Genomic DNA, 26,948 nt, shown 5'->3' with positions numbered 1-26,948 from the left:
GTTTTATCTTCTTAACGTTGTTGCTTGACTGCATCACGTTCTCATTCAAGGTTCAAATATAAACTTATGTATTTATTACTTTTACAAAAGCACATTTTATTAACTTCACGGATGTGACGACTTCAAGAGGGGAGTGACTCGGCTGGTTCAGGAGGAGGCTGCACGCGCTGTGGCCGGGACCGTGTATCGCACCAGCAGGTTGCACAGTTTGACCACCAGAGGACGCTGTTGTTTCGTCTTATCTTCTAATACGTCAACTTGTATTTTTCTCGTCGTCTTTCAGTGTTTCCTATGAGGTGGAATTCAGTAAATTAAATCAGAAATGGAAGGTGTTTTGTGTGGTTGCACTGGTTAACAGCGAATTAAATAAACACGTTTATGAAAGATATGTGCAGCAAAGCTTGGAAAATATTCACGATAAATAAAAACTATTTAAATCCATATTCCCTGAAGCTGTTAAAATAGATTGCTATAGCTTAGTGCTGCCGATAAATCTGGGCCACATTATGTACAGTCATGGGGCCAAGGGACAGGACAGAAGAAAGAGATCCTGAAGGTGAAGGAAACCTTAAAAAATGAGCTACATTTAAACATGAGTTACTTGAATTTTATATTGAATTACTGAAAACTGGAGAGAAATACTTTAACATTATGAGAAGACAATTTGATTGTATATTATTATTATTGTTATTGTTATTATTATTATGACTATTATATACACAGATCCTGAATTTAAATCCTAAATATGGGAAGAGTTTTTTGATTTGTGGGTATCTAGGTCAAGGAACTGTGAGCACAATATGATATTTATTTATTTATGCTGAAAAATACTGTGGAAATCACCATGAAATTTAAATACATTTTGAACACATGAAAATAACTTAATAAGGAAGATGGAAAACTAGTGTAGTGACTGATGACAGAAGTAGACTGTCATTGCTTCAGGATTATTATTTTTTTGTTTGGCTTTGACTTCATGAGAACAACATTAATTCCCCACGCCTGCTCCCATGTCATCTCACCTGCCTAAGTAAATGTGTCATAAAAGTAGCAACACAAAGACACAAATCTGAATGAAGTCAAAGCATTATTTTACATGTGAAAACGAATTATTCTTTTTCCTTTAATAAGTAGAAATGGATGTCAAGCAAATAAACGTGATCGACAGAAAATAAAAAATGGCTCCCATGTGTGTCATATTTGAATCTATAAGTCATCGTGAGTCATCCTCCCCCACCTTCACCTCCCTTTCCTGTCCTCTTTTATCTCGTGAACCTCAATAGTTCCTCTTTTTCTTTTACCAGGTAAATTCATTTCCATCATTCTTTATCCAATGTCTTTCCTCCTCTCGTGTCCAGACCATCTGGCCTTCCTAACTTCACCATGAAGCTTCTCCTCATACATTTCTATCTCTCCTTCCAAGTCACCATCTTCATCCCTGTCCTGCAGAGCTTCCCTTCACTCTTGCTGCTGCTCCTCTGTCACCCCTGACAGTCGTCCCCACCTGTTCCACCGCGCCTGCTCTCTCCTCTTCACCTCAGTGTTCCAAACATATACCACCTGGAGCCAACCAATATTAAATGAAAACCATCTTTATTTCATATATTTCCAACATTCACGTGTGCGTTTACGTATTCAAATAAAAACAGCAAAAGAAGCAGAACCACATCTTGTTTATGAAACACATCTATATTCTGACAGAATAGAATCTGGAGTACACAGAACGATACATTCCTTTTGCCATTAGTTCATGGAGGAACCCAAAACCAATGAATCAAAATTAAGATTAAAAAAAAAAACTTCATTCAAGTCACAAAACATTTCATTAATATTGCTCTCTGATGTTTTTAAAGTCAAACAGAACCTTAAGGTGAACACAACGAGTCTCCAGGTCAGTAATCAAAAAATGGCTTCATGCTTGATCGGAACAGATACTGAGGACAGGATGTTGACTCGGCGTCTGGTCCTACACCTGCTCACAGTTAGACACGGATAACACATTCAACAGACACGACTGCTGCTGGACGACACATTCGAGAGCGAGACACATTCCCATTCAAACACCAACAGTCTCTTCATGCAGTTTGGTGGAAGCATCGGCGACACCACGTCCTGTGTGTTTGTTCCTCTGGTATGTACAGACATTCGTCGTTTATCGGAGGCCACGAGGGTCAGAGGTGTGAGCGCATCAGCAGTGACAGCATGCAGATGAGTATAGCGCACCCTTCCTCTTACACAGTGCAGCCATCAGTCAGGACGGCGACGATCGCAGAAAAGACGCAGCGGCGTGGAAAACTGTACAATCGTGGTCTTTGGTTTGACAAATCAGTGTGGGACTAACTTGTGGTTTGAAGCTCGAGGGCGTTTACGTCAACTCCGTATTTCACTTTTTAAAAAAGTCAAGGCGACTGCATGCATATTGCGTTCTATCTAAACTGTAGGCCTAAATCAGGAACAAATATTATAGGGTTAAAAAAAACAGAAGGTGTGGACGACGATCCTGGTGTTGTAGCTCTGTAGCTTCTGAACCTTGACGTTTTTGTCTGGGTAAATCAGGAGGGCATCTCCAAAGTAGCTCGCAGGACAGGGAAGTGTGTGCACCCCGGCCATTTGAGTCCAAATCCAGGTGATAAAATGTCAGTTTAGTGCTTGTAAAGCAGAAAGTTTTCAGAAAAAACAGCCCCTGAAGAGTGACTTCTTCACTTCCCCAGGCTGACTTGTCACCTGTCTCGTACCTTGACTCGTTCCTCATCGACTGGTAAATGGGGAATTATTCTGGCCCTTCTACTGCCTAAATTCTCATCCTGAATAAGAAATTGAGGGATGTTAAAAACGGTTCTGTTTCTAAGGAGCAAAATACTGACCTGTTGCGTGACCGAACAGATCACATGACTTTCTGATTCCATTCATCCTTGTTAGCAGCTATTGAGAAGAACACATGTTGCTGACTCATCAGTTAGTCACCGGTTGTTGTGGGTCATAATGTAAAGTGATTCAACATCCTCCCAGACGTTGTTCGACAGCAGAGATGAAGGGACAAGTGAAACCATCTCAGAAGTCTGTGACGCTCGATCAAGCGCGTTCCAAAAGGCAAACGTCGTGGCCGTGTGTGGAGCGGAGTGAGAAAGGGTGGGGGGCAGGGGGAGAAAGGGCGAAGGGAGGTAGTTGCGTTTTCCATCAAAGCATCCGCCGATTCCTCGAGGCGCTGCCCCTCACAGTTTGTTTTGAAGTGATTGGACCTTCCGCACGCTCACTTCCAAACGTGTGCCGTCATGTGTGCTGAGCTCGGCGCCGCCGCGCCGCCCGTCTGTTGCCCGCTGTACGCCACCATGCTGTTGGTGTTGTAGAGGTTCAGTCCTGCCATGTGCTGAGTCAGCAGGAAAGAAAGACACTTCTATCACTCAAAGGAGCTTCTACTGCTGCAGTTCATTATGGGATATCGGACTACTTTCCATCCATTTATCCATCAATCCATGCGTCCGTCCATCCGTTCATCCATCCATCCATTCATGCATCCTTCCATTTAATCCATCCATCCACCCACCCACCCATCCATCTATCCATCCGATCATCCATCCATCCATCCCACTTCACAGCCCTCCCAGAACAATCTGGGACACTCCCTCACCTGGCTCATGTTCCACTGTAGCTGCTGAGTTTGGTTGACCCCGTACACCTGCTGATGGCCCATAACAGCGCTCTGCTGTTGCACCACCATGTGACCCGGCTGCTGCTGCTGCATCATTGCACTCTGCTGCTGTCCCATCATGCCCTGGGGCATCCCGGCCATGTACGGTGCGGCTCCCATGCCGCCGGGGGCCACCATGGCGCCCTGTGCGCCCATCATGGCGTGCTGCGGTCCCATCATGCTCATCTGTTGGACTCCCATCATGCCGCTCTGCTGCTGGCCCATCACCTGTGACGTCATCATGGCGCCGCCCATTCCTCCCGCCTGTGCTAGTGAGTGGTACTGGCCGTACGGGTGAGTCGGGTATCCCACCTGGTTCATGTATAATCCTTTAATAAAATGCATAAGGAAAAAGGAAATGAGGAAAGAAATCACTACATCGTTTCATCTACCGTAAATCCTGGAGTATAGAGCGCAGCGGAATATTAACCACACCCACTAAATTTAAGAAGGAAAACAAATCTTGTTCATACAGTCATAAGTCACAGTGGTCTATTAGCTGCGGGTCAGTGGAGCACCTGGCTTAAAAATGCATGAGGATCGTTTCTAAACTAGTTCTGAAAACTGGATCCAGCATCGAAATATGCTGTTTTCGCTCGTGTCTCCGAAGTTCCGACACCAGAACCGCGCTCAGCTGCTGCTTCTCGTCTCCAGTCCTCCAGGAGATGCCAACAAGGGGGCAAAAACAGCGCATTTTGAGCGCTTTAAGATCAATAAAACGTCTGTGATTTCATCGATTTGATGTGACAGGGCTCAATACTTTGCATGACACTCTTCAGACTGTAAAATCTATATATTAGCTCCGTCTTTGTATAAGCCGCAGGGTTCAGACTGTAAGAAAAAACTGTCCCAAATAGCCAGCAACTTCATTAAACTTAAATTTTTGACAAAAAAGTTCAAATTAGCTGCAGAAAGGTGTTTAACACAGTGATTCTCATTTAGTTCATTCATGTGGCATTCATTTAAATGGTGACATGCCACTTAAGTAAAAAAGCACAAGGATAGTGCATGCCTCCGCCAACGCAAGTTTACACACCATATATTTTAAAAAAATAAGTCAAGACTTAGGATGTCTCCGATCAAAGGATAGTTCTGTTAGTGGCAGTTTTCCAGGCTCTAACGTACCTGACGCCATGTGGTCAAACCCTGGTTGCATGAAAGTTGAATGATTTGATAGTATAGTCATATATTCTGGACAAGCGAGTACAACTTTCCTAAATCAACACAGAACTTCCTATCATGTTCACACTTTTGTGTGTCCTGACATCAAGGTGACAAAAAAAAAAAAAAAATTTTTCCTTTCATACAGTGTTGCGTATTTTTCAAGCGGTTTTTGGACTGAGTTTCAGGAAATGTGTTTCCATTCCATTGTACGAGTTGTTTCACAAGTTCTCACTGACAAATGGCCTCTAGAGTGGGAACACTTGAGAATATCAGGGGCCACAAACTTCCTTATTCCGATCACAGATGCAAGCAGATTTTCAGTGCTGAACTTATTGTCTGGTGAGATTACCAACGTGGAAGAAGGAAGGCTGTGGGGCTATTCCAGTAACAAGTGAATCCACGTGATCACAGCGGACACTATTTCGGTCTCACCGTGCGTGGCCATGCTGCTGGCGTGCACCGATGGCGTGGAGGCGTACAGCGAGAGAATAGAATCCTTGGACAGCTTCTTCACAGGAACTTCCTCCGTCTTCGCTCGATCGAGGAATAGACTGAGGTTTTCAGGCACCGAGGCGGTCACTCTGCTCTGAGGCATGGAGCCGGCCGCCGCCTGCAGACACAGAAGCATCGCGTGAAGCCGACATGTAGACAGCGGCCTCTTCCGCACAGCATCTCCTACCGTGGGTTTGCAGGACGATGCAGATGAAGGCAGAGCACCGAAAATATCCAAGTGTGCAGGAGGTGGATTAGTCACCGGTGGACTCTCATTACTGTCTGGAACACATCCTCCATTTGACACTCCATTACTGGGAGCCGGCCCGTCTGGACGGTAATAGATGGAAACGTGGTTACACTGTTGCTCCGCTTCCATACATCCAACAATATCAAATCTCAGATGCATTTACTGTCCACATGTGCTGTTTTACTCTTCTGAGGAGACTGTGTAGATGACATTACAGAGCTGAAAAGGGATGTGTGCGCTCGCCTGTGTTGTCAGTACCTAGTCCCAGCAGGTCAGTGACAGTTTGGGAGTCAGTCTTTGGGCTGACCTCTTTTTTCTGTTGAGAAAAAATGAATGAAACCCTTATTTATTCAGATCATAACTGATGAACAAAGCACTTATTTTGGACCCGCTCACCAGCTTCATCTTCTCAAAAACCACCGGCTCCTTAGGGATGTTGTCGCAGCTCTTTTCTTTCTGTGCACAGAACATAGACGTTACTAAATTTAGGGGGCGAACATGGACTCAGGACGACCAAGAGGTGAGCGACCGACCCTGAGCATCTGGATGTCGATGACCTTGTCTATGTACTTCTTCTTTTCGTACTTGTCCCGGATAAAGATTTCAGCCGACTGGTCTGTCTCCGGTCTCTGGAAGCACTCGGGGAGAAACGCTTCGTAAAGTCGCCTGGCTTTGGCATTACCCATCTCCTGCACACACTGGGAAGAGGAAAACACCACGACTAGAGCAGCTAAAACATAACAGATTAAAAAAATTCCATTCAGTCCAAGACTCAGTGAAAGTCCCCAAATTTTGAAGGCATCTATAATGAGCTAGCTCCCTTTCTCTCTGGCACCTGTGGTGACTTGTTACTAGAACGAGTCTATCGGCCCCTTTGAACTCGATGCTATCCAAGGGTGGCAAATTATTCAGCTCATTTAGATGTGGGGCAATATAAGTGGCTTAAAAAAATGGGGGAAACATGCAACGTGGCGGAGGTCTGCGCTCTCTAAGTGCTTTTCGAGTTTATGTTTTACATGTGCTTTTCATGATGTTTATAATTTGAATTTAGGAATACTTAGCAATACTTTCTTACTATCAATATATTGACATATTTAATTCAACTTTTGGTGAATTTGGTTTCATATGTCAATAAAAATTTAAATATTTTTGTTATTGAACTAGTTCACATGGGCACCAATAGGTGCGTCTTCTAAAATAGGATCGCGAGTGGTGACCAGTGGCCAGTAGAACTGGACGTGTGATAAAGAGACAATTTATCATCGCTTTTAGTTTGCAAACCACATTTCGTTTTTATTGTCATCAATATTGCTTTTTAGATTTAGTTATAGCTGTTGTCACATGACCAGCTTTTATGCTGCGTCGACAGACCAGACGTGGGCCATTAAATTCCCTGAAGGGCCAAATTAAATACCGTGACAGTTGTGAGTGGCTGTGGATCTGAAAGGACAGAAGAAATCCTAAATTTAACTTTGACTATAGTATGATAAAACAAACAGAAAAATAGGAGAAAAAAAAATCAATATTTCATAGAACATTTCAGTTTAGCTATTGCTAAAGAAGAAAAACAGATGATATGGGAGCCTAAATAATAATGATAATCATATAAAAAGCACAATATCTTCAGTAGTTTTTGATCTGGCCTCATGAGGGCCAGACAAATGCAGAATGGGCCGCGTGTGGCCCTCGGGCGGCACTTAACCCATGCTACAAAATTGTACTTTTCTGCATATTCTAAACATACGTCAGAGGCAAAACCATAGACCTCCGTGGCCAGTTTGGACCTGAATTTGCTGATGGTCCCTAACTGATGCCAGGTCATAGCATTAGCGCTGCCTGTGAGAGTGTGTCCGCGATCAATAATAATAATGAGGAACGCGAAAGAGGACGCCAATACCAGAGTGGAGCTCCGTCCAATATCCAACTATTTTCAACCACGTTTTTTCGCCGAGGCGCCAGCACAGCGGGAGACCTGCATGTGTTGATGTGAACCAAGGCAGATGACTGCGTCAGAGAACCTATGAGGACCGCTTCATCTAATAAAATAAACAGGGATCCAGAACCTCAGAGTCGACCAGTGTCATTATCAGATTTTCCCTCTATTAAAATTACCTTTGAAACTACGATCGTGAACCAAAGTCCACCACAACTGTCACACGCTGGCAAGGACAACGTTTGGCTGATGGTCATAATGTTCGTGATGTGCTGGTTCTAACCTGGACTTGCTCTTGCGTCCACTGGTCCAGATTAACAGACTTGACCTTGGAGATGTGCACCCCAAGGTTTCTGTGGATTCCAGCGCACCTTATACAGATGAAGATCCCCAAATTCCATGATGCCCATCGCGGCCCTGCAAAGAAACAAACACTATCAGTTGTGATGAAAAGCAACAAACACAACAATGAAAGCTGAGTGTCTCTTAATGAATCTCAGGGGCGAGAGGACGTTTGCGACCTCAATTGTGAGTCTTATTTTAGCAGCGAGGACATTCAATCTCTCTCCTGACACATTAAGACGTGAGTTAGCCCACATCGCAAACACCCAGAGGAGCCTGGTGTCAGAAGCATGGACGAAAAGTAGCGACACACACAATGTGAACAGATACATCAGTTTCGAAACCAAGACTCTAAACCAATACTTGAGCGTAGATTCCCTAATGTGCGACACTGGAGGTGTCGGTCTCACATCGAACTGTTCTGGGAAGGAAAAACAACACAGTCAGGCTATTTTCTCCTTCTTAAATTATGCAACCGTTCTCTTTGGAGAATAGAGCCGGCTTCAAAGAGAATGCAGCGCTCTCCTCCTCATCCTTCTTGCTCCTCTTCTCGTCTTCTCTCCACCTCCCCAACACTTTGCACTCATCTATTTGCTCTCCAACTGGTTGCAGTGACACATTTTCACCACCACAGACTGAGGACTGTTGTCACTGCAGCGAACACTAATTGTGAATCAGGTGGCTGGTCTGTTGTGACATAACTCTGAAAATAATACTCCACTTAATGGCTTCTGTCAGCAAGCTGGAGCTGCAGCTGTTCCTGACATTGATGGGCTGTTCTGCCTCTGAAAGGTGCCCCCGATACTGTAACCAAATCTCAGACGCTCATCGACTTGCGTAGCATCAAAACATAATTTTAAATGTTGCGTTTTATCAAGATGTAGTTACTTTAAATTTACATAATAGACGTCTGGCAAGAAATAATAAATAACACAGGGAGTGTGATTCATCACACTGTATATCTTCTTCCATGAACTAGTTTGCTGTCCAGTGATGTCACCAACGGTATTTTGAGCAGATGTGGCAAGCAAAGTGTATTATAGCAACTTAGCGCTGAATTTAAATGAGTTATCCTCATGAATAAAGAGGCACCAAAGCGCTGCAAATATGACGTATTAGATCAATATCTGTTGCTCTGGTTTTGATGCAACATTTTTTTTTTTCGGTGGGTCAGGCGCAACCATAAAGTGCTGAGGGAAACACGCCATTTATTGTCCCACAGGTAAAATGGTGCCTCATTCCTACATGTTTTTGGTTGAGGGACAAATACATGTTTAGCTCACAGTTTTGCTATTTTAAAGCTGTTTAACATCCGTAACAATAATTGTAGAATCCACTCAAAAAAGATCCACTGGCCGGGCGCTGAGTCTTCCTTGTGTGGGGTTAAACCTCTCAGTTAACAGCGGAACATTGGAGTTGGACTCTGAACTAGTTGAGGTCCAATCTTTGACCTGGTTATGTGTCCTAATTTTCAGATGCCACTAGCTGACGCTCTTGGTTTAGAAATGAAGTGAGGTTTCAACGAATTAGCCCAAACAATTTACAGCAGACAGTACCATCCAGAGGCCTATGAAAATCAGGACACTGTTTCATGAAACCTCATAAATCCTTCAATACTGAATCATGAAACCTCATCCAGCCATCACGACCACCAACCTTTCAATTAAAATGTGAATGTCACAATGGCAACTGTTTCCAAAGACAAGTGCGGATACACCATAATAGCTTTGTAAACAATGTCTGCAAAGTGTAGTTTACAAGTGGAAGATTCAGCGAGAGCCTTCTCTGAATGTGAAACTAGAAACAGCCTTGTCTGACAGAATGATAAAAACTGATTTTTCCATTAGCACAAAATAGCACCAAGCCAAAATCAAAAAGGAATAGTGGCGACTGTCAGAAGCATTAGTGGTCGATGATGGCTAATAATAGAATAAACACCGCTGCAAACATTAATGCTGACTCAGATAATCAGCTGGATGTAACAGGAAAACAGCACGATTCAAAACTTCTTCCATGGAAGACTGTACTTAACAAGAGAAACAAAGTCCCTGGTGTCTCTCACCTGCACTACTGCGGCGTGTTTGGTTAGCGCTGTGACATTTACTGTGTGTTTGCCCAGAAACAATACCACCTCCAGATCAGATATAGAAAGAAGAGAGTGGGAGACACAGGGTGAATTAAAGGAAGATGCTGATATTAGACGTGAGATATTGTGGAGATAAACCACTGCAGTGTCAGGTAAATACATGAAACGCCAGTAAATACAAATGAAGGAGACACTAATAAGGAACAGTCACGGATTATTTATCCCTTTGCCCAGAGGTGAGGGACTATGCTATCATCACACACAAATAAAAAATAGTCAGCAAACCTGCCCTGAAATGAATCAATTATAGACAATAAAAGAGCAGAAAACAGAGCACACACAATCCATTGTGTGCCGACTCAGCAGTTCTTCTTAAGCGTGTCATTAGGCAACACTGGAGCGGTTCAAGGGTTTAACACCACTTCAGTAAGCACATCAACGACTGAATAGTCCACGAGCCTGGTTCATATTCCTGTATACACTATTGTCTGTGTTCCTGTAGTATAACAATGTTTTATTTAGCTTATGATCTGCATCCATCTTTGAGGGTTGAATGTCTTCATCCGGTCGAGCTGGGTTCAAAGAGCATCAGAGCAAACAGCGAACATGGTGACACCAAAGTTGTTCCCATGCTGGGGGGCCACATACTCGCTCTCTTGTTCAAACTCAGGTGCATATGGATTCTTAGCCTACATTCCACTGGGATCAACAGTGCTGCTGGTTAATCCCACAAAGTCCCAGTCATGGTTGGATCCCGTGACCTCCCCACTCAGCCACCTTGAGAAAACCGGCCCAGAAACCTCAGAGCCGCCTAATGACCCACTCTTCGTCTGAGTCGAGCAGATGGACTCTGATGGATAATTTACTAAGACACTTCTACCATCTGTGACACAAAAGGAGGAGCGGGATCGCACTTCTGTCGTCAAAGTAGTGAGCAGGAAAGTAAATCAGACAGTTGTACGAGATTTAAAATCAAAGCAGCCTCATAATAATTTTAATTATCACTTATAAGCCGTGAAAGAACCTTCAGTAAGACGAGGAAATTCTCTGTAGATAGGAACTTTCATATGTCAGTGCTACAAACACACACAACCCCACAGCCACTCGCAAATATACATCGCAAGCTATGTAACAAACTCAAATTGGAAGTTCACCAAAAGCCTTAACTGTCTCTAACTTGAGTATTTGGTGCTCAGAGTGCCGCACAGTTAGAAGTAGCAGAGTTGAAGACGCTCAGTTTTTTGTTAAATCCAACTCGGAAAGGCAAGGTTAAAAACAATTATATCAGAGGGACAGCTCAAGTGGAGAAGTTTAGAGACGAAGTTAGGGAGGTCAGAAGGTTTGGACAGAGGAGGAGAGATGGGGATGCTTTGAATTAACAATGTTAGACACAGAAGCATTGGATGTGATACAGGACAATACGAAGAGGAGCTCAAGATAGGTTAGGGTGGAGGCAGCTCACTTCATGTGGCAGTGATTTGGTACTCTGTGTAGTTGCATGAATCCTCCCAAGGTTAATATCAACATGAAAACATGTTGGGCTATACGTCTATACGACACAACTATGAATTATTATTACTATTCTTAATGTTATTTCACACTAATCCACATGAGCAAGAAGTAAACTTTTGATGATGCAAGCCCAATATATCAGATATCTCGAATGCTCACGTGATAAGGTCTCACAACAACACAACAAGTATCATTAAAGTGAACATGATTATGGCGGATTTTGGTGTTTTTAAATGGAAAACAGTCCTGAGAGACACATCATAATAACAAAAGGGCAGGAACACACTCATGGTACTAATACACTTGAAGGTATGGACTAGATGAGTCATATTTACTTAGTTTTCATTATCAAAAGCTAGTATTCTTAACATCATCAGGACAATAAACGTCAAATATTTTGCTTCCTTGTTTCTCAGTTTGCTTGTTTCTTGGTTACGGCTCGTTCCAGAGCACAGTTCAATCGGAGGGCAATGAATACAAATGACTTTGCAGGAGGAACTTTGCAGTGTGATCGCTTCATGCAACAGCGTTTGTAAAATGAATTAAAATAGATCTCATAGTTTAGAGTCACTCATAGGTTTCTTTTCTTTTTCATGATGCATACTTTGACTGGTGCGACCTAAACCTCCAGAGCAACTACATGTGACCACCTTAAAACAAGGTAACTTCACTCTGCATAGTCCTTTTAGAGTCACACAATTTCACACCAGTCTCTATGTTACAAGGCAAATGCCCACTGGATTTTGCACCAATGTTTCTTCAAGTCAATCCTTTAACTATTGAAACAGGAAATATAGTTATTGATATTCAGTTTTTATTTCACACATAACACGAATGATTCAATTGGGAGAGATAACCGAAGCAGTTTGGGTCTAACCTGCTCACTGTGAGCTCACCGGTCTGAATTGTTGCTCTACCATTTGGTTGATCTGGCAGTTAAAGGCTTAAGCCAATCACATCAGGCTTCATTAAAAACAACATCTTCTCCCCTGATTGGACAAGCCGCTAAAACTCTCTCAGGAAGAGGAGGCATGACACTACCAGGTGATATCGTCATGGCAACACAAGCTGGGTGTGTACACAAACACCACAGGGTCAATAAGCTTGTTATGATGGAGTAAACACACAGAATGATCATTTATCCATATATAGTTCATGCAAATAAGTTGATCCCGTCTTCATGACCCGTAAAGACACTTCAACCTGAGGTAGACTACATGATGTGTTCGCCTCTCAAGCCCAATGTAAGCGGAAGAGACAACACAGGGGCGTAGTCTTGGATGGAGATGTTGAGAGAAGCAAGTAAATAAGGAGGATCATGACTGGAAATGAAGGAATACAAACAGCATCAACAGGATTAGCTGCTCTGATCGCCGTATTATGTCTTCTTATGACCTCATGCAAACTGCGTCTCTGGTGCTCGCCTCTGTATTCTTCCAAGACCAACTGCAGCCTACTGAAGTCAGGCAGATCAGAAACACAACTCATGTTCTTAAGAAGCCAAGGACTATCATTACTTTTATTCTTTCATTGAATAAATTAAACTTTGATTCAACACTATGGATCTAACCGAAATAACAATTACTGCAAGTGTGCATTTTTTTTTTAAATTTGACCTTAAATTAAAGGGACATGGTTCCACACTTTAATAGTGGCATGGCTCCTCCTGTCATTCATGAGGTTGTTTGCTTTTAAAATCCCTTATACAATTGATCTCAATGATTTATAGATGGCAAAGAAGAAATAACATAATAAGAATCAGAAGAAAGCAGATGACCTAACTAACCAAGGACCCTGTGTGTGTGCCTCTTCCCGGATTTGAGGTGGATGCTCGAATTTACTGTTAGCATCTACCACAAGTGACTTTGTGATACTAAGAAGTCATCTCTCGATATTGCAAAGTTACAAAGCTGGACTGGAGATGTAATACATCCAACAGGTCTCCCTCCTGCCCAAGAATTGCCTTGGAAAACGCCACAGACCAGTAGCTTAAACATCAACTATCCATGCTCAAATCCAAGTCTATTGTTGGTGAGCGATGACAGCCACGTGTCGGGACACGATGTCAGGAGCATCTGGGATGAAAGAAAAGATGTTGAACTCTCTAGCTGTGACTAAACACTTCATCAGGTCTTCTCAACAAAACGTCAGGGTGTCGTCTTTCATCCACGTCTCCCACTTCCTGTCGACTTTGGAAAGCTCTCCGCTCATCCCAATGAAGTTTTCATTAGAAATCCACAGGGCGCCGCCTTGATGGCAGCAGGCACTGATTTGTTTGCCCTCTAATATTTATGAGCAGAGTGGGGCAGGAAAGATGCAAACATGCTGCCAGTCGGTCTCATTTCTCAGACCAAGTTAATGTGATTGATCCAAAAAACATTTAGATACATGGCAGGGAAATGCGAGGACCATCATGAGCAGATTGTAACAGAGATTTATGAAGAATACACAACACAAATATACATTTAAGTGTCAGAAATGTGGAAAAAAGACGCACCAAGCAAGCATAAAACATTTGTTTTTTTCTCTCCTATCGAGTTTAAACCTATCCCAGCATGTAGAGCATTTGACCCATTGACAGCTGTTCGTATTTTATAGTGTATTTTCAGTTTATCACACTGGAGAATTACTTTTTGTATTAAAAAAAAATGCATTCAGGGGTTTTGAAAAATGTATCTGCACTGTACATATTTGCTTTTTTAAATATAATAATAACAAAAACAAAATGTGTCTTTACTGGTTTTACATTTTTAATGTTGCAGTTAGTGTATTAAGAATCAAAATATTAATACTCTTGACAGACAAAACACTTAATTTTAAAAAACAAAGAAATATAGAATACTACAAGAGAAAAAACAAACAAATAACCTATATATTAATATAAATAAGGTAGTGCCTTCAATTGTCTTTACAATGAGCTACAGCTAGTGTTTATCGATGTGTTTTAAAATCATTGAATTAATTAAATAAAAATACAGTATGGCAAATGTAATTAATTTCCCTGATTCATAACAGACAAAATATCAAGTACTTTCTCGAGTAATTTCTCACTACTCTGTCTTCCATACCACGTGACTGCCTCAGTGTATCAGCCACCTGCCCACTGTGTCAACAGGAAGTGGACTGTTGAGTACATTGAGTGACCTGTTAAAGAGGAACCAACCAAAAGGCAAAAGGACGGCGAGGATTTGCTTTGATACTGTATTAGTGGCGAAGACAGAGGAATATAAATTCCAGTGTGGTGTCTGTTTTCATCGGCTTTTTATGTACAGAGGCTGCTTTACATTAAAACATATGTCCCAAAGTTAGAGATGCCTTCATTTAACATTTCACTGTGTGTAAGAGACAGGTTTTGTGAAATCAAGCCTTGTCCTCATTCCTCTGTTTCCACATTGGCAGTGAAAAAAAAAAGAAACTGCCTCTATCTCTTTGTGTTTACGTCTAAAACTACCAACATGGTGAAACCGGTTTAACTACAGTTGATGACGAACTCATGCTCTTTCAAGAAACAGAATATAAGGAAGGAAGAGAAGGTGGAAAGTCGATGTGCCACTTTCACACGATACCTTTGATCTCCACCGCTTCCTCGTATAATCATTTTATACGGATGAGCAAGCCATTTTCTGTTAAGAATTAGGTTTCCCTGTGCCCTCCCTTGACCTTGGTCAGCAGGAACATCCTGTCCAGTGCAGTTCTTGGATTTGTTGACACTGCACCACTTACAATTGTGTGATGGCCAGTGATGGCCCTGACACCTGAAGCACTACGGGAACCCACAGAGGTTAGCGTCTTGTGATTTATACAACATGGAAATGTTGTATAAATCACAACATTACCATGTTGGGCGCCTTTTCCCTCTATTTTCACAACATATTAAGTGTTTATTACTAGCTACGCATGGGAAAGAGGCTAAGAAGCTAGGTACAAAACATGCCGACAACTGTGTGGGTTATTGCTTCAATTTAGCTATACAAAAGAAAGGATGCACTTCTCAATAGACAAGTATGTACCAAGGAAGATATATAATTTTCCCAGCGTAGAGGATGAAATCCCAGAGTAGGGGGCGCAATGCTGAGGAAAACTTTGTTTACATCTTTTTTTTTTTTTTTTTTTTAAGCTCTCTCCCATACCTTTGGTCCCACTCCAGGAACAACCATCTAAAATGTGAACGAAGTTCTCTCATCCATCAGGGACTCGGAGTAGATCCATTACTCCTAGTTAATCTAACCTCTTTTAATAGATAATAAGTTGTATAAATAGAACATAGAGTATTTTTCAGTGAAGAAGACCACTATTTTTTGGGAACATAGTCATGCCCCTCAGTCACAGGTGGCTCAATAAGTTGGTTTAAAATGAATCATGTGCTTCTACCCCATTAACAAACATTTTTAACAATAAAATAATGCAAACATAAGAGTTCAGGCATTTAAATATTGTCCATTTCTAGAGGTAAATAATGATAAATACGCTAGGAAACTGTTGGTTATATCAGTGTACCGAAGCTAAGCACCTTGTCAACCACATTCACGGTTTGTACACGGACATAACCAACGTGTTACTACACTAAGACGAATACTGATCGGTCCGCTGGTGCTTCAAAGGCTGCGGTGGTCCTGCTTGTTGAATGACCCGCCACAGTATTGTCTTGTAGTAACGGCGATGTGTCGAGCGCTAGCATGACACCTCCGCGGGATTATCGCTCACCTTTTGATTCGCAGTCGGCGCAGTATTTGTTCTCCTCCAGCGCCAGTAAAGAGTAGAGGACAGCCTGATACCTGTCCACGTCTTTCACAGTTTTGCCAGTCATCATTCCTCCGGCTCGCCGCCTCCAAGGCCCCCTCGGTGCCGCCGGTTGTTGTCGAGCAGCTCGGGCGTTTGGACTGGAATGAAAGGAGAAGACGCTGCCCTTCTGCCTCTTCCTCCTCCCGTAAAGCGTTCACCTCGACAGGATGATCGCGCCGGAGCCAGACGGCATGCGGATTATTCTAGGTGCAAAAAAGCGCCGAGAAGCGACTCACGAGGAGGGCAAACATTCCGTAGTTTTTAAGAACTGACTGTGACGTGAAGGACCGAGTTTAAAGGCGCATCTGTAACCCATCAAAGCTCCGACTCTCCCTCCAGTGCTCGCCCTCTCTCTCCCCGCGCTCATTCACACAAGCGTGCGGTGGCATCGCTAAACAAACATTTACTCGCATTAAAAATAGTATGACTAGTAAAATCACGTTTGGTCCATCAACATGGAGTATTTTCGAGCTAATTTAATAAACTATTTTACCTTAAGGTTTTTAATGACTGCGCTTATTTGGCGCCCTCTGCTGGCCATCTGCGAGAAAGAGAAATATAATCTGACATAAGCAATCCGGAAGCACCCTTTCAACTTAAATGCATATACATCACATTTAGTTCTCTAAATCTATTCTAACAACTGCATAACTAATTTAATTTTTTTAATCATCGCAAGAATTGCTCTTTCTACCATTTACGTTTCAATATTTAAACTGTTCGAGTCAAAGCGGAAGTACGTTTCATTGGTCTTGCTGACTTGCCGTATCTGGAAGTTAGCACTCGTAGCACAAGCTTTTACGCCAATTGAGACTCTTACACAGAGAGTCTTATCCATTAGCATTTATAGGTGTGGAACCTTCGTCCTTCGCGAATAGGAATACACAATGTCAAGGCAGTCGAATCGAACAACCGACAGTAAGAAAGTGGTAAGTGGGTTGACAGGACCGCTTAGCTACATGCTAACGCTTGCTACAAACAGGAAGACACACAGTGCGTCTATTATCATTCACCTTTGTCGAATAGCTTCGCTGTATGAAGTGTAATGTAAGGTAATCGATTTAAGTTCGAATATTGTTTGTTAGTGTGCATGTGATGTCCGAGGAATTCCCTATTTGATGCGGCAGTTAGTTTAGCATACAGATGAATGACTTGTTTTGTTAGAGCTTCATAAACATATTGCAAAATCATGACCATTTTCTGAGCGATTTTGCTTGATAGGAGGGATACTACACCAATAGGTGCCTCACATCAGTAGTCGTTTTATATTTTGATGGAGCACTTCATTTGATCTGTTGCTCTTGATCATTGTCCGTCTCAAAATGGCACAATGTTGTACCACGATCTGCACTGAACCAGGTTTCATTATGATGAGATACAGCATGTTTCATGCCTGGTCTGTCCAGTCAGCTTTGTGTTTTTGGGAATTTATTGATGTGCACTAAGTTCTGTGACAAGAAAAATAATGTTAATAATGATTTCATTATGCTTTATATATTTTTTTTTCCAGAATTCGGAACTGTTCACGCTGACATATGGAGCCCTGGTCACCCAGCTGTGTAAAGACTATGAGAATGATGAAGAAGTAAATAAACAGCTAGATAAAATGTAAGTCCATTTTGGTGAAATATAAATCATACCTGTCTTTATAATTGACTAACTGAAGTTATGTCCATGTTTTTTGTATGTATTGTCATTTCTGTTTGCATAATTATATGCAAAAGCATAATAAAAAACATTTGACCATGGAACGTCCAACAACTGGAGCAGAGGAATGAGGGGGGCCTGAGTGTAAATGTCATACACAAATAAATAACAAAAATGTCGCTGCAAATGTTGCTGCATTTTTAGATCAGCTATTGATTTGTGTTGCATCCTGTATGACTTAGATTTGAAAGTAAATATCACCCCATAAAACCGCAAACAATGAGACAAACAATGCTGCACAAAGTGAAAAGATAACAAGCAGAAATAATATGTGTTCTTCACTCTGCTCCTTTCTGGTCTCTAAAAAGTAGAGTTATGTTTGAGAATAAACAACTATTGGATGCGGCTAAAATTGACTTTTAAATTGTGTGCCAACATACATTCCAATGATCAAATGGTTTTCTGACAGACAAGTTTGAATGGCCTGCCTTATTAACTGGACTTTAAAGTTTCCTTGGCTCTGTTATGTCAACCAAAGCGCTCATGTTATGCCCTGTGGATTAAAAAGGTGCCCTAGAAGGCTGTAAGCTTGTCCTGTTCAATCTGCCAGGCACCACAGCCAAGTGGTCACAATCAGCCCATGTTGGGACTTGTTTAAAGCCTAGTTGTCAAGATGAGTTAACTGGCTAGAAAGGAATTTCTGAAGAATCTGATATCCCCTTTTCATTTATTCATTTTTATTGATCTTTGTCTCCAGGGGTTACAACATAGGAGTGCGGCTGATTGAAGACTTCCTGGCTCGCTCCAACATTGGCAGGTGTCAGGATTTCCGAGAAACAGCTGATGTAATTGCAAAGGTAATCGGAAACTTCCCGACCAAATAGAGCGTGACCAAGAACAGAACGGACGGATTAGAGGACAGTATCTTGACTGGAAAAGTAATCACTGAGAGTGAAGATTTGGGAAAATGGGCTTCCAATGTGTGTTTTCAGGGCTGTTTCGTCAGTATGATTAAAGAACACGTACCACAGGGGGAATTAAAATGCTGTCCTCAGTCTATGATCCTAGTTGCTTGTGATGGGTTGGTTTGGTATAGAGCTGCAACTAACGCTTCTTTTTGTTGTCGACTAACCTATTTATTATTTTTTCCGAATTGTCGACTAATCGCGATTACTAGTGATGGTGAGATGAAGCTTCTTGAAGCACCGAGGCATTTAGAAGAATTGTTGCGACTCCTTAGTCGACTCTTCAAGAAGGTTCATATGCGCTCCGGCACCACCAAGTGGACATTAAATATAAGATTCTGCAAGCATGAACGTTTGTTGTCCAGAGCTTTCAGTGGGATTATCATCAACAATGTAAGGCATAGATGGGCGTAAATGCTGTAATGGTGTTTGAGAAGACATGGATAAGATGCACACACAGCAAAATTTAATTTCAATTATTTTTATTCAAAAATAGATTTTTTTCAACTGTTTTTAGACCTTTTGGACCTCCTTTCTTTGACAGAATTTCCCCCACTATATCTGTTATACATACTTACCTTGTTGGCAGAGATAAGATTGAAGTGTTCCCAAACCTGGGAAAACGCTTCTCTTTCTCAATGGTTCCATGACAACAGTAATCGATAATCAATACACAGCTGCTCACAAAATGGGGAACCGCTGTTGCGTTTCGCGCCGCTGAAATCTGGAATTGAACTGCTCGATCCACTTCCTGAATTGGTCACGTGGTACGACCAGTTCGAGGCTTCGATGCACAGATTTTGACGTTTACATATTTTTTTTCTTGATGTGGTCAACTAATCGTTGCAGCCCTACTTGGGTATCTTGAAAGAGTTGCAGGGTTGATGAATCCGTGCCCTAATTTTCAGAGGTTACTAGATGGTGCTCTTAAATTTGAACCGATCTGAGGATTTGTTGAATTACTTGAAGTCCAAACATTATACAGCAGACAGTGGCCTCTGAATATGAGGACACTGTTACATGAAACCATCGAGCCATCACTACTAGATGCTAAATATGTTTTTATAACCAGCCTTAAAAGTTAAAATGTGGATGTTCTTTGATGTCTTACAATTACAATACTTCATAGTTTATTACTAATAATTACCTAATATGATCACTACCGGTGATGCTCTTAAAACTTCACTTGGGGTTTGAGGTTGTTTTCATGTAACCCTTTTAAAAGCATGAATCCCTTTAGTTCAGCCAGATAGATTTAAGTGTGATTGTGATACTGTAAACCCTGATTATAACCCAATCTTATCTGCATGTTTGACAGAATGCATTTAAAATGTACCTGGGAGTCACTCCCAGTGTGACCAACTGGAGTCCAGCCGGAGACGAGTTCTCCCTCATCCTGGAGAACAATCCACTGGTCGACTTTGTGGAGCTCCCTGACAACCATAACACGCTCATCTACTCCAATTTACTGTGTGGTGTCCTCAGAGGAGCTCTGGAAATGGTAAATCCATAAAGGCAACAATGCGCTTTAGAAGACTCCAAGTTCTATATTTGCCCCAGATTAATATGAATTTTAGGGAAAAATAATGGCAGTCTAAGTATTTGAGCAGCATCGCATATCTTCATAGAATAATGACCAGTGAGTCCTCTGTTAAAGAAGAGTTACAATGAAACATACTTGGTTACCTGGATGTAACTGGAGTTCTATGAGTACATTCGAACTTGTGGTGTCCTGCCATTATATACAACATGTAAATACTAGAGCTTGGACTTTAATCAATTGTTTTTGATTCATTAATGGCAAATAAGTAAATATTAATCCAAATAAAACCGTGTGATACACAGTGTGAAGTCATCACCAAAACATCCATGATGAAAGAATAAATGGGATTGTGCTGATGAGAAATTTGCTCAGCACTGGAGCACTTCCACTCTGATGTTAAACCTTGTTTCTTCAACTTACCTTTGATCATTCTACTGTCAAATATGAAAATATGATTCATAGCAATTCATTTATTATAAATTTGATAACTGTAACAAGTTGAACTTTTTTTTTATTTTTCAGTGCAGAAAAAAAAACTTAGTGGTTGTAAAAGGTTTGCTTCACTAGTCAAATATTCAGGTTTGAACATGAACTAAACATAGTTAGTACAACAGAATGTCTTTTTTTTTTGTCATATAGTTACTGTCGAAATCGCTGTATCGCTCAGCAGAAGCGAACTCAAAACTCATGTCTTTCATTCAGGTCCAGATGGCGGTGGACGTGAGGTTCGTCCAGGACACTCTTCGCGGCGACAATGTGACAGAGATTCGAATGAAGTTCATCAAGCGGATTGAAGAAAACCTTCCGGCTGGGGACGAGTGATGTCAAAGAGCCTCTTCTTCTCATTCCATGTACATCAGAACACTGAACTCAAACATTAAGCACATGTGCTTATTGTGAATCATAGTTTCCATTTTTTCCCAGACCTGAAAGACTGTTGAATAGGTTTCATTTCTATGGCCCGAACTACGTACCAATACAGCTCTGTGTGTTCCACTCATAACTGCATATGTGGACTGAAGGAAACTAAACCAAACTTCATCAACACAAGTTTTTGCAATGAAAAACAACCTTTAAATCAAGTATCTACAAGCCACGTACACAGGATTCAAATCATGAAGTTTGAAAGCTTGCAGTCCTTCTGCATCTGTTTTTTATGTTCCTTATTATGTGCTAGTTAAATTAACACACAGTCAAATAAATGTTTATGATTTGATGACTTCCTTCGTGTATTTGAGTGGCACTTTTATTGCAAGCTTGTGTGTGGGGACTGGTGAGTTTTTAACTAGCCACACACTTCCCCAAAACTGTACCTCCCTGTCCGCTCTTCCTCGCTGATGTTTGTTCAGGGTAAATGGAATTAATATCTGTGTCGGCGTGTGCGTGCGGTTAAGGAGAGACCTGGTTGATTTTTGCTGCTCACACCTGTGAATGGCCTTTGACGTTACAGAGCAGGAACCATCGTACCCGACACATTTACAGCGGTTGCACTCAGAACACAGGGCCATTTACACCGCGACCTAGTTCTTGTTACTGAACTTAATGCTGTTCTCTTTATTCATTCACACAAAAATGGTATTAAATCGGTGTTTCGATTACAAGATTAGATTTTGTCTTACTTTCTCTTCATCCTATAATGACCACAAGATGTCGCAATTACACCTGCGTTTCCCACAAAATGCAATAGCGAGCACTACATTTACTGAAAGGTATTAAACAACCCCTTCACATTATGAATAAAAACAGGCTCATCGCCAATGTTCAGTAAACATTCATTAATACGTCACTGCATGTTATTTTTAACAACGTTTTTGTTCATCACCTTCACCTTCTTCTGCCGCTTATCCGCGGTGGGGTCGCGGAGGCAGCATTCGGAGCAAGGATTTAATCCAATCCAAAAGGATTTAACGTGTTTAGGAAGAGACAAACTAGTCATGGTAAGCGGTAAGTTTGGATATCAGTTGTAAAATGGTGATGAAAAATATGCTCTTAACTGGCCTTTTTGGTGGTGTAATTGCTGTTGAAAGATTGAAATGGCTTGGAACAGTTCACAGCCGTCCCGCCTGCTACGTGAAGAGCTGGTGCAGCAGGTTGGATAACTGAACTGGTGCAGTCTTCAGCTACTCAATTACAGGTAGGTTGTCTTTTTTTGCTTTGGATTTGACAATACCACATTTTTTTAGTACACATAACATTTGTGTTATCAGTAGTAGCTTGGGCTGCAAAGTAGATTGCTGTGTTTATTTTGTGTTAAAGTGTCCAGTATGTCCAGTGCTTTTGCAATATAATGATGCATGATGATTTTAAAAGTGTATCTGTGAAGTTACAAGTCAGGCGGACTTGGTTTCACTGCAAAATATGACTTTTAAAAAGTGCTCTGTTGGGTTGGCTGCAAAACAACGGCCTGTTGTGACGTCAGTGGCAGAATGCTCTGCATCTCAATATTAATAAAAGATAAACCGGCAGGAGATTTGGAATAAGTATGTACACAACATGAAGGAATAAATGTAAAATAAAAGAGGAGAAACGTGAAAAAGCTCATGACAAATCTGCTGTATTCTTCTTGTCAAAACCGAAGGATCTATCATTTATGTAATTTTTGCGGTGTGTGGCATCCAGACATGGCATTTTTTGTCTATCAATAACTTTGTTATTCAGGCATGCTTGTAAATATTACATATCTATGTATCACGATACAAGATGACCTGAAAAGCCTAAAGCTTTCTCAGTTCCTACTTAAAATGGGGAAAGAAACCACCAAAGTAAGGAAACAAAATGTTATTTTCATAGACTGCAGTGACGTTCTGCACTTCAGGCACTTCTTGTGTAATACCGGATAATCGTGTATTTTATTTGAAAATATATATAAAATATGTATTCATTTTATTTAGTTTGTTTCATTGTCTATTGTTGTTCCCGGGGCTTTATTTAAATGACTGACCTTGATTAACTCTTGTTTTTTCTTTGCTTTTGAGCTAGAAAATGTGTAAAAACAGAAACTTTCTGTTCAGTAGACAACTATCCGTGATTGTCCTTGCTTACTCCTGGCTGTAAATAAGTACCTGCCCTTCTAGAGCCATTTTAAACATCCAAATCCCAAATATTATTAGGAAACCAATTGTCGCAACAATAGCATTCCACATTCCAGCTACTATAACCTTTCAGTAGTGTCCCTAGATTTTCATGAATTAAACCCAGGTTCTTAGTTTGAACCTGTTTAAGACATTGAACTGCGTACTTGAGGGATGGACAGCTGGATTTGTGCAACATTAAATCCTTCATCACATGCAATGTACTTGCTGTATTCCCACTCCACACACACACATGTATGGCTTGGCATAACCAAGACTTGGGTGACGATGAATTTATTGCAATAACAAGCTTCACACCCACGCTCAGATATTAATTCACATACAGGACCTCCATTTATGTAATGTCTCAAGAGTTTTTCCACAGTTGTGAAACCTCAAACTCAAGTTACCAAGCTGTTTTCACTGCTTGTAATTTTTGTATTTGACAACTTTTCTGTATTTTTACAGCATAGAATAAGAAACCATGCGCTACCTTCAGTTAACATACCACAGGTGTTTAAACCACTCCCTTAAGTTTTGTCCGTTTCTGACTTCTATTTTAAGACTCTTCACACAGGTTCCTTTTTTTGGGTCTATTTTTCCATCCTTCTATTTTCAGTCAACAGAACAGGGACCTGGGAAATAAGTAGCAAATGTTGCCGTGACACTGTGCAGATATGTTCTTAAAGCCATCTAAGTATTTCCATGCTGTCCGTATGGGAAGCAAATGGTGAAACCCACGCTGTGACTCTACAGTCCACTGCACAATCTGGTTTACACTATTTAGTGAAGTGTATTTAATATTCCACCTGTTTGTCTTGTTCTGACACCTCCTTATGTATTGAGAAGAAGTAGACATGGTCATTTGGGAGCTGACATGTGGGTCAGGCGACTTTCTTTTTCTACTTATTTAAATGTATGAAGTCGTTCTGTAGTTACACTAGTAATATACAACGACCCTCCCTGCTGATATTGTAGTGCAATGAAACATTTTAAACCAGTAGGAGGCAGTGTTGCATCTGGTATTGTTCATCCGTGTTTCATTTTATGTATTAGTTGAGGGTCAGCAACTCTTAATTCAGTGCTGTAGTTCTTTGCTGAATCACTTACCTCATGTCAGGAATGAATACTTCTCTTGAACCATGATATTTTTCAGTCTTTTTTTTAAAGGTGTCTTTAACAGGTTGTGAAATGTGTAAGGGATACAAAGAAAACTTTGCCCGCTGGCTTCCTCCCCCCCTTTTTACTGAATAACATGCTCTATATGAAATAAATAATCAGAATTTTCAATTCCTTTTTACGCCGAGCTTTTCCCGTGGTTGTAAACTCTGCTTCATAATCTAAGCAAGGATACAAGGATTTCACTGTGTGGGTGGTTGGCAGACGGCTACTTTAAAAAGACAGTAACAGCAATCACTCTCCACAGTAACAATCGGCAGAGTTAAAGTGTAGATTTCTTGATCCTGAAATGGTTCTAGCATCTTTTTGCTGAGGCCACCTGACCGGTACATAGCAAATGCTACTTCATTCAGTCTGTTACCTTCACCGGATGCACTCAGAGGTAATGAGAAGATTTGTTTCTAACTGTATTACTAACATTAATAACATATTTGTAACTTGTCTGAGAACTGTGACATCCGTTGCACCACTTATAGTATTCTTTATGCTTTTTGACAGCTACATTTACGCGCAGTTTCGACAAAGATCGAGAGCCAAATGACCCGTTGTGTTTTTGTTCCGGCCTCAAAAAGCTTAAGCTAAAAGGGGGATTTAAAATTTTAAAACCCACTAAAACTACAGAATAATATGTTGTTTCTCTCTGAGTTACTGACCGTAAGAAATACGCAGGTGGATAGTTAGATCTTTACGGTACTGATCGTACTCTGACTAAGACAAAAATCAAATTTGGAAAAAACAAAAGCGAGAAATGACTGGTACGTCAGTAACAGTCATCATTCTGGCAACGTCTCTCAAGTGCTGGGAAAGTGTGCACTGTCTGACTGAAGGACAATAGTTCCTGAAACTTGGATGAGGGTCGCGGTGATTCACCGAGCAAATGTTCCAGAACATAAACATGACGGTCTAAACAGTATTTCGGGGAAACACTTTTGTGGCGTGCATGTCACCGAAGCACCTGAGGTTCGCCCTTCATATGTGAGGCGGCTGAATTCCGGGGGCCGCACACTTTTCTGCCTCAATTCCAAATATTTTTGAACATGAGGTTGGAGTGGTCTCTGGGATTTTTGTGTGTAAATGTTTCAGTAAATTTAATTGGATGTGGTTTCAAGAAGTAATTATGAGTTGATTTGGCATTTGATGTGGTGTGTACCCGCAAAAATCTGCTGAAGCATCTGCAAGCCATTTGAAATATGAATCATCAGCCACTTAAGGAAAATAAACTCCTCAGCACTTCCTATGAATTTAGTAACTCAGGCAGCATTTAGCATGGACTTTACAGCCGATCAAGTGTGACTGCAAGTTTTCAGGCCTCCCAAACTTATGTTTGGGCCATCATGAGTGCTGGCAGACTTGGCTGAATTCGGACAAAAACCTTGTTAAAAGAAACTCGTGGAGCTCCTAAATGCAGCATGGCTCCTATCCAGCAGACTTGTACAATTCTTGTTAACAAAGAAAACATGTTTTCAGTTGGAGGACAAGTTAGATTAAAGTCCAAAAGTGGTATTTTTTTCTGCATCAGCAGTGACCTGGCTGGTTGCTTGAAGGTTTCAGTCTGAGCCCTGGACGCCGCTGAGCCATTTAATGCCCTGTTTTCAGTTTTTTCCACTTCCCTTTCTTCCCAGCATTTTGAATGGGAGCTGCTAAGCTGCTTTCACTCTGCTTCCAATTTCCTCCTGCTCTCATTCTTTTCCTCTTTTTCTCCAAGATCTGATGAAAAGGAGTTTTTGAGTCGTTCCTGATGATGCAGGTTTTACCCATTCCAGATTCTTTTTATCTGCATTGCTCCTTTTCCCACAATGCTCCTTCAAACTTTCTATTGTTTCCCCCCTCGTCCTTATCCTTTTCCTGGCCCTGCAACTGGCGTTACAGTTTGTTCCTGCTTCATATAAGGATGAGGAAGGTGCTGAGCCTGAAGCGCAAATGTGGACCCGCCATATTTTCTTGGGGTGCGTTCCTTGAAATGGCCAGCTTATATTTATAGAACTCTCCCAGGCTGTAGCAAATGTCCAATTGAAACACAGGAACGCTCAAGTCTTGGTTTGCACTGGACTAAAATCAAGCTAGACTTCCACAGAAGCACTGCCTCAGGGGTGGAACAGCAGCTGTTCTGGACAGGATAACATCATTCATCATCGTCTGCCAACCGTGGACTGACCGTGTCTGTATACGTGCCGTGATCGGCGTACGCCATTTAACACTTGCAACTAAGTGTTTCTGCCGATGGTCGCCCCGCAAGCAGGCCGTCAATCTAACTTAATGAAATGGAGCTCATACCTCAGTGTAAATCCAGAGAC

The 26,948-nt window shown here is 41.4% G+C and overlaps 2 protein-coding genes across 3 annotated transcripts; one reads left to right on the top strand and one right to left on the bottom strand.

The window, feature by feature from the left end:
* Positions 1–1,593: 1,593 nt before the first annotated feature.
* smap2 (small ArfGAP2) lies at positions 1,594–16,747 on the bottom strand. 2 transcript variants are annotated; one of them, XR_008414378.1, is made up of 10 exons: positions 16,172–16,747; positions 7,811–7,944; positions 6,128–6,292; positions 5,991–6,050; positions 5,853–5,910; positions 5,532–5,674; positions 5,285–5,462; positions 3,629–4,017; positions 2,865–3,367; positions 1,594–2,804 (listed from the first exon to the last, which is right to left on the bottom strand). XR_008414378.1 is itself a non-coding variant. In XM_053862812.1 (9 exons), exons 1-9 carry the CDS (start codon positions 16,275–16,277, stop codon positions 3,251–3,253), a joined length of 1,350 nt encoding a protein of 449 aa, XP_053718787.1. In that variant the 5' UTR covers positions 16,278–16,747; the 3' UTR covers positions 1,594–3,250. The 2 variants fall into 2 exon arrangements, 1 of the variants encoding a protein (XP_053718787.1); XM_053862812.1 differs by having other exon boundaries at positions 1,594–3,367.
* A 94-nt stretch (positions 16,748–16,841) lies between these two features.
* On the top strand, positions 16,842–21,620 carry trappc3 (trafficking protein particle complex subunit 3). The gene is made up of 5 exons (XM_053862813.1): positions 16,842–17,178; positions 17,760–17,857; positions 18,654–18,753; positions 20,180–20,362; positions 21,107–21,620. The coding sequence occupies exons 1-5, from the start codon at positions 17,137–17,139 to the stop codon at positions 21,224–21,226; spliced, it is 543 nt and encodes a 180-aa protein (XP_053718788.1). The 5' UTR covers positions 16,842–17,136; the 3' UTR covers positions 21,227–21,620.
* Positions 21,621–26,948: the final 5,328 nt, after the last annotated feature.

The sequence above is a fragment of the Synchiropus splendidus genome, chromosome 4 (assembly GCF_027744825.2).
Source record: "Synchiropus splendidus isolate RoL2022-P1 chromosome 4, RoL_Sspl_1.0, whole genome shotgun sequence".
NCBI lineage: Eukaryota > Metazoa > Chordata > Actinopteri > Syngnathiformes > Callionymidae > Synchiropus > Synchiropus splendidus.
This window is presented reverse-complemented; position numbering and strand designations above follow the sequence as displayed.

Bases quoted from the DNA above. Each gene is read 5' to 3' on its own strand.
- smap2 (XM_053862812.1), bottom strand. From the start codon at position 16,277: ATGATGACTGGCAAAACTGTGAAAGACGTGGACAGGTATCAGGCTGTC. The intron at 5,675-5,852 runs GTACTGACAACA...ATTACCGTCCAG, and splicing joins CACTGACCTGCTGGGACTAG to ACGGGCCGGCTCCCAGTAAT. The intron at 3,368-3,628 runs GTGAGGGAGTGT...CTGCTGACTCAG, and splicing joins TACAGTGGAACATGAGCCAG to CACATGGCAGGACTGAACCT.
- trappc3 (XM_053862813.1), top strand. From the start codon at position 17,137: ATGTCAAGGCAGTCGAATCGAACAACCGACAGTAAGAAAGTG. The intron at 17,179-17,759 runs GTAAGTGGGTTG...TTTTTTTTCCAG, and splicing joins CAACCGACAGTAAGAAAGTG to AATTCGGAACTGTTCACGCT. The intron at 20,363-21,106 runs GTAAATCCATAA...TCTTTCATTCAG, and splicing joins TCAGAGGAGCTCTGGAAATG to GTCCAGATGGCGGTGGACGT.